Below are 7500 nucleotides of genomic sequence, written 5' to 3' on the forward strand. Positions count from 1 at the left end.
CAGGAACCAGTTATTTTAAAGCTAGTACTGGTAACTACCTAGGTTCACATGTACCACAAGTAATGGAAGATTCACAGAAAATGGAATTTGAAATTTTATGCTGTGGCATTTGAAGGAAAATTAGGTATTTGTAGACAAGGATCATTATGTTCTTCTCTTTAATGGTTAATATTCCTTGACAGGCTTCTAACCGTTCAGAGAGTTTGCGTCCACATTTTTGTCCTTCTTTGTTGAGAGTTTCAATAGACGAAGCGAAATATATGTGACCGACCAAGTGACCCACAATTTACAGTATTTTATCTTTTCTCCTGCCCTTACCATTCCAGAAACAAAACACTATTTCTTTTTGTGAAATAGTTTCTTGTTGCTGGTAAAGTTGCAAATTTCCTGTGCTTTGTCACCTTCACTTTTATTTCCCAATCCCCTTGTCCAGTCCGCAATCTTCCCCCAAATCACTCGATGTACCACATCTTCAGACAGTAATTAAAATGCCACAACTTGAGCAATGCTAGAGAATATTTTCAAAGCATGTTTTGAAAACGAATAATTCAACTTAAATTATTGGAGTACAAGAAAACTCACAGGAGTGTGATGCTAAAAAAGTAATGTGTACAAAATTAAAGAATACTGTTTAATATACATATTTATATTTTTAAATCAGAAGAGGCAAAAATTGAAGTCATTAGCGAATTGACAGGTCAATAAGACTATAATGATAAGCCTTACAATTATTTTCAAGAATAATAGTTATTGATAAGACTTCACAATCTTAAATAATTCTCTTGGAAAATTACAAGATGACATGCACTTTGTTTGGGGTGAGGAGATTAATATTTTTTATTAATGAAAGTAAAAGGCAATGATGAAAACCGACCGAGCTAGATCTCTCTGTGCACCATGCACTAGCTGAAGAGTGTGGAAGAAATAGGAAAGAATATAGATTACTGTAGCTGCAGGTCTATTGAAATAAAACACAGGTCAATTTCCACAGGTGAGTGTACTTGTCACCGTGCTGCAGAGAAATAAACATCCCCAAAAGTGTCTGCTATCGCTCAGCTCTCAACAAAAATGTTGTTTCAGGTCTCGGGGAAACTTTTGGCTTAATTGTTGATTATTGGAGCAGCGACCTCTAGTCTTGACCTGTATTTAACAGACCCGCCTTCATTGCAGCTGTCACACGAGTCAACAGAACCACATACAACTGCTAAATCAACCACATCAATAATCTATGAACCCTGTTGCACAATTTTGTAATTTGTAACACAATCTGATATGGTGAAAACATTGAACAACAGTAACAATACTCGCGTCAGGGAATTGCAATTGTGAGACGCCAAAATGAACCAAAACGTAAAGGTACGTACGAAATAAAATCACTTAATTACCGTTACGTCTTTCAAACACCATTATATCCTTCTATATTATAGAGCAATCGCTATGCCAGAGGTCGTGAAAAGCCAACGCAGTTTTAATTGGAATCGAGGCCTGATGTAGATCATCGTACAACGTGAAAAAACGGTGAATTACTTTTGACTGTTATGCTTGTTAATTTGCAGCTGCTTCTTACGGAACAGCTACAATTTTGAAAATGATTTAAACACGAATTCTGTTCTTCTTCTGGCTCTCCTCACTAGCCGCCATCTTTCTTTCGACATTAAACCAATCAGAGTTCATGTGAGAAAAGCACCAATCAGCGATCTTTTTAGTTCACTGTGTGCCAGGGTCTTCTCAAGACCCGCCGCCATATTGAAAGCCGAGAAGACCCTGGGAACGAGGTTGATCGTATCATGAAATTACGACCCCAATTGTTGCTTGCGCATGTCCAGTGACGTAATTTGCGTTAATTATGCTTGCGGCTGCCAAGCCAAGATGGCGACAAGGAAAGCCATACATACACACGGATTTGACACAGAATCGTGCGAGGGAGGAAGAGAATTATTTGAAGCTTGTAGAAATGGCGACGTTACCAAGGTCAGACGAATAGTTAACGCTCATTCAAATGTGAACCTCAGGGATACTGCAGGCAGAAAGTCATCTCCGCTTCACTTCGCCGCAGGTGAGAGTTGTTCGAATGAAAACAAACGTGGAACGAGCTATGTCACTAACATTCTCTAAAAGAAATTCATGGATTTTGTCATTTAGGCATAAATATACCTTCTCTATGTGCTATCTAAACGACGATTCTCGATTTTCCGGCTTTGTGGGCCGACATTTATACCTTAAAAGTAAGCTCATGCATTGCGATGTGAAATTGTGAATTTCGCCATTTGTTCATTGAAGTAGGCTTAAAATTAATCTGACCCCCCAGTTTACTTGTAATTTATTTAAGATCACAATTTATGTTACAGTAGATCATCATAATATTTTCTCTACAGCGTTTACCATTACCCCTATCTCTCCGAAGTAAACGACATTTATTTTGGTTTGAATCTGAAATACACAGCGACTTTCAATCCCTTTTCTGTCGAGTTTTCAGTCGCGATGGCATTTTCATTCAGTGGAATATGCGTGGTACAAAGAATGAATACCATTTTCTGTAAATTTTATGAAGCCTCTCATGGAGCTCGGCAATGTTCGTTTGTATTTTTTTCGCATAAGCGAGTTAGAGTATTTGTGCTTTGGACACTTATGATACATGTAGGTCACCTATATATAGACCACGACAAAAGAGAATTTCACTATGAGGTCGTTCAAATTATAAATTTGTTTTGTTTTATTGTCCACTTTGAAGTGAATTGATAACAACATTACATTGTATCTCTAAGTGACTGTAACATAAAATACATAGAAAATATACTGCAAAGGTTGGTCAAGACAACATGTTTAGAGGAGGAATTCCCTCCTATGGCAATTCCTTCTTCCATACAACAATTTTAGTGCAATAGAACTTCCCAGCATTACAAACGTTTCAACATCTACATACAAGTCAACAGTGTTTAGGAAGGCTCAACACCAATCGTGGCATTGTATTGTTACAATATGAATGACTGCATCTCTTGTATTGTAGGACTGTGTATTATTCAGAACGTATTCCAATGACCTAGAATTATTCTAGTTTTGAGTCATGGGCTTGAAAACAAGTTAAGCAGTAGCCTCAGTTGAGAAAATCATTAGTTAGTGATGGTACATGTAAGGTTAAATGTTTTCACGGCTTCCTAATATAACCTCTATGGAGACTCTTAAACCCAATAGTCTTCATGTGCTGTTTAAAAAGGGTGTTGATATCTACTTAGCTTGTAATAATTCAGGATTACAAGACACGAGACATGTGCTTACATCGTATTATTGATAATCCTCAAGAAGCATTCTTTTTTCTTTTCCTAAACTTTTATGTCACCAGTTTCCTCAAGTAAACATGAATGGTTGGGATAACCCTGAGCAGCTTCAAAATAACACAAAATGCTAACATTAAGTTTATTGTTGATAATAAACAAAAAGGTAATAAGACCAAAACCTATCTGGGCTGAGGTTTATTCGCTTTTTCATCCACTAATGACCAGTATTGCAAGCAAAAAGATGTACACACTCAATTGATGAAGTTCACAAAGTGTTTCATCAACAATACAAATTTTCAACAACAGAGTTTATCACATTGTATTTCGATAATATAATAATGATAATAATAATAATAATAATAATAATAATAATAATAATAATAATAAGTATTATTTAACACTGTGCAATGAATCACAGCCATCTCCTATGAGGCGTGGCATTTCGACTTACCAGTCTTTATTGATGGTAGATGAATGGGTACAATCATACTGAATTTTATGGCTTAAAATTTTGCCTACATGTAGTTTTATAGTGTAACATTCAGATTTTAAAATATCACTTTTTTTCTGCTAGGATTCGGAAGAAAAGATGTTGTAGAATATTTATTGCAGTATGGGGCAGATGTACATGCAAAAGATGATGGTAAGTTGTTGTTTGTTGTCGTAAAAAAGGTTGCTGTTATTCATCATGGTGAAGTACAATAATAATAAAGTATTCTCGTTTGTCTCAAGATGTGGTCACTTGTGATGTAGATAGCGACGTTTTGACTGCATACTGCTAGTCTTCATCAGGTGATGAGGTCAGCTGGTTACGCGTCACCTTTTAAGCAGGATGCTCAGCTGTAATTGGTTGGTTTTCAGCAGCTGTGATAGGTGCATTTCAATCCTTGTTGTTTCGGTGTGTGGTTCCTTTGGCGGTCCGCTGTTGTACAAAAAAAGTTTTGAACCAACACATAAACAATGATGTCAGCAAAGATTCACTTATATTGTCTACTGTACCTGAATATTTGTGTCTTCTGACTTTTTTGTGTCTTGGATGATTCTAACATTTTTGCTGTCAGGGTTTACATTCAGTAAAATTCTCTGATTTTAGGTGGTTTAATTCCCCTTCACAATGCTTGTTCCTTCGGCCATGCGGAAGTTGTTAGAATACTGCTGCGGCATGGGGCGGACCCAAATTCAAGAGATAACTGGAATTATACTCCATTACATGAAGCTGCTGTGAAAGGAAAAGTGGATGTTTGTGTTGGTAGGTATATATAGCTTTCTTTTCCAGGTTGGATAGGCTAGGGAAACTATTTTTAAAGTACATGTTGGTTTTGTAATGTACATTATAGTGCAGGTGATCACTATCCATTGTTTTCATTTTTTGTAGTTCTTCTCCAGCATGGTGCAGATCCTAACATTAGAAATACTGATGGAAAGACAGCTTTAGATGTTGCTGAAATATCAGCCAAATTAGTGTTAACAGGTTTGTTTCCACTCTACAGTGTAAGGCTTACCTTTTTACTGCATCACATTTTCATAATGTTTCAAGAAATGGGCTCCTCAAGTTTTTCCTTTGGGTTTTCAGTCAAAGAAATAATGTAAAATGTAACACCATCCCAGGTCGTCAAGTGCCATCTGCTTGAGACTGGTAAGCGTAACTTCTTTCCTGAATGGAAAAATTTCTAGCTTGTCAGAACATGGGTGTGAAACTAACCATAGAATAATAACATAATGACAGCAATAATTATTAATTATTATATAAGAATTGCTTTGGATAATTAGGAAATCACAACCACCAACCAGTTGTACCATGACTGCTTGTGGGGCTTGACAAACTGTGAGGCAGCAAGTCATGTGAGTCTCACTTTTAAGTCAAGGCAAAGTCTAAGCACCCATTTCAAAGGGTTAGCTATCAATAACTGCATGGCTTGCATGTTGGCTCGCATATTGTACAACCTCCTGCTTGTGTTTGGAAGCTTGGCCTATTAATTTTCATTGGTGATGGCAATGGCATTTTATCTTGAGTACATTTATGTGTCATGGAAAAGAAAGGGTGGTAATCAGTGATTATAAAAGCACTCTTGTTTCAACCTTTGATGACCTATGATGAAGACAGTAATCTGAGTGTTGAAACATTGGGTCTTGAGTCGTGTCTTTGCAAACTACACTGACTCATTCTGATTCTGTCAATAGGTGAATACAAAAAAGAGGAACTTTTGGAAGCAGCAAGGTATTGTCACATCAAAAGAAATTGAACATCCTGATCCTGCTCTAAAGTTACGACTTCATGGCCTGTTGTTCAAAAGTCGAAACCAGACTTAGTAACTGTTTATTCGTCAATGGGGAACCTCTGGGGGTCAATGGGTTAACACTAATCCCAGATTAAAAATTAACCAAGGAGGTTGTGTCTCTACTCCCAATTGCTGTTCAACGCTGAAATTTGGCAAAATTTTACATTACAAGAAGTCAATCTTCAAAAACAAAAGGCTTTCAAACAAAAGGCTTTTGAACAACTGGGCCCATACCTGTAGGTTAATTGACTTGTGTTCTTGAATTTTCTTTATTATAGAAGTGGCAATGAAGAAAAGCTCATGTCGCTGCTTACACCTCTGAATGTAAACTGCCATGCTAGTGACGGAAGGAAGGTTTGTTACAGGATTGTATCCAGGTTCACTAGTAAACTGATCAGGTATAATAATTATATCTGATCAGTTTGTATGTACCGGTAATAATTATTATTTTTACCGGTACATTCAGACATTTTTATGATATAAACACAAAAATGAAATATAATTATAATAATTTTTATATACCAGGTGAGCTTTCACGTGAAAACGTGATATCTTCACGTGTGAAAATGCCACCACTATGGTTACATAATAAATTGCCCATTGTTCTATGTTTAATAGGACTACAAAAAATTCTTGTGTTGAAAATTATTTCACTTGTGAAATAACTTATTCTTCAACACACTTAGAGAAAGTTCATACCCAGCCATGTGATATCCTCTATTTATTAAATTTTGTTGTGTTTTAGTCAACTCCTCTTCACCTAGCTGCTGGTTATAACAGAGTTAGAGTTGTTCAGTTATTATTGCAGCATGGGGCAGATGTGCATGCTAAGGACAAAGGGTGAGTTGTGAATCCCCTGCTTGTGATCACTGTTACCAGGCTGACACCATTTTTTTCGGGTTATGAAGGCAGACTAAACTTGTTTGAGAAAGCAGCAACTAGGGGTTTGAGCTTAAAGGAAAGGTTGGTTGGTTTATGTACAGTTTTCTTCTTTGCAAAAATGCAGGATTTACAGACCGTCATGGTTATTTCATTGTGCCCTAAAAATATGAGATTAGATTAAAACAGAACAGATGTATTTTAAGGTATTATTACTAAAATCAAACAAGGAGAACATTGCCAAAGATTACCATCCACATGAACCATCTTTTTGCAGGGACTTCATTGCTTAACCTTTTAAGTTCTCTTTAATATACATTGTATTAATACTCATTCAAGGCCTCAGTTTGTCTAACAAGACTATATTCAACATGGAACCAATTTATTTGTTATTCACGGATGATGTCACACTGATCATACATGTGATCACCCACAATGACATCCCAGCATTGTATTTATAATCACCAGAATAATGGGGTTTTTTTTGTGAGGATTAGGAGATGTACTCTGTATGGGAGCAAAACGGAGATGAAGCTGCCTGATTATCTCTGTGAAAGTTACAAATAAATTATCATAAAATGATAATTAATTTTATATTATAATTATAATTAATTATGCTCTTGATTTTATTATAGCGGCTTGGTTCCTCTGCACAATGCTTGTTCTTATGGGCATTATGATGTCACAGAATTGTTAATCAAGGTATGCAAACCCTTAATACCTTATTCCTGTTACCTATTCAACAGTAAGTTATTGTGTTGATCTTGCACGGTGTTTCTTAACATTTTCTTCAATTGGAAAAATTCTTCATAATTTATCTTTCACCCAATCAGAAAATAAAAATGCTAATTATTATGACATTCAAATTGTGGTAGCCGACCTAACTGAATGCATTACTAGATTATTTATGCATGATTGTGGGAAAGGTTTATTTGTGAGGTTTGATTATTATGTTAATTTTCTTTCTCAGCATGGTGCTAGTGTCAATGCAATGGATTTGTGGCAGTTTACTCCCCTTCATGAGGCAGCTTCCAAAGCAAGGTAAAGCCATGGTTAATGCATTGTAT

The 7500-nt window shown here is 36.2% G+C and overlaps 1 protein-coding gene across 1 annotated transcript in view; it reads left to right on the top strand.

The window, feature by feature from the left end:
- The first annotated feature begins 1814 nt into the window (after positions 1–1814).
- Positions 1815–7500, top strand: part of LOC138042989 (poly [ADP-ribose] polymerase tankyrase-1-like) — a 29411-nt gene continuing 23725 nt past the window's right edge. Inside the window, exons 1-9 of the mRNA XM_068889087.1 lie at positions 1815–2056; positions 3850–3918; positions 4369–4524; positions 4651–4746; positions 5457–5493; positions 5833–5908; positions 6300–6394; positions 7069–7135; positions 7404–7474. Coding sequence (XP_068745188.1) covers positions 1819–2056; positions 3850–3918; positions 4369–4524; positions 4651–4746; positions 5457–5493; positions 5833–5908; positions 6300–6394; positions 7069–7135; positions 7404–7474 — 905 coding nt within the window. The 5' untranslated portion in view covers positions 1815–1818. The remainder of the gene's footprint in view (positions 2057–3849; positions 3919–4368; positions 4525–4650; positions 4747–5456; positions 5494–5832; positions 5909–6299; positions 6395–7068; positions 7136–7403; positions 7475–7500) is intronic.

This window comes from Montipora capricornis, chromosome 3 (genome assembly GCF_036669925.1).
Source record: "Montipora capricornis isolate CH-2021 chromosome 3, ASM3666992v2, whole genome shotgun sequence".
Lineage (NCBI taxonomy): Eukaryota > Metazoa > Cnidaria > Anthozoa > Scleractinia > Acroporidae > Montipora > Montipora capricornis.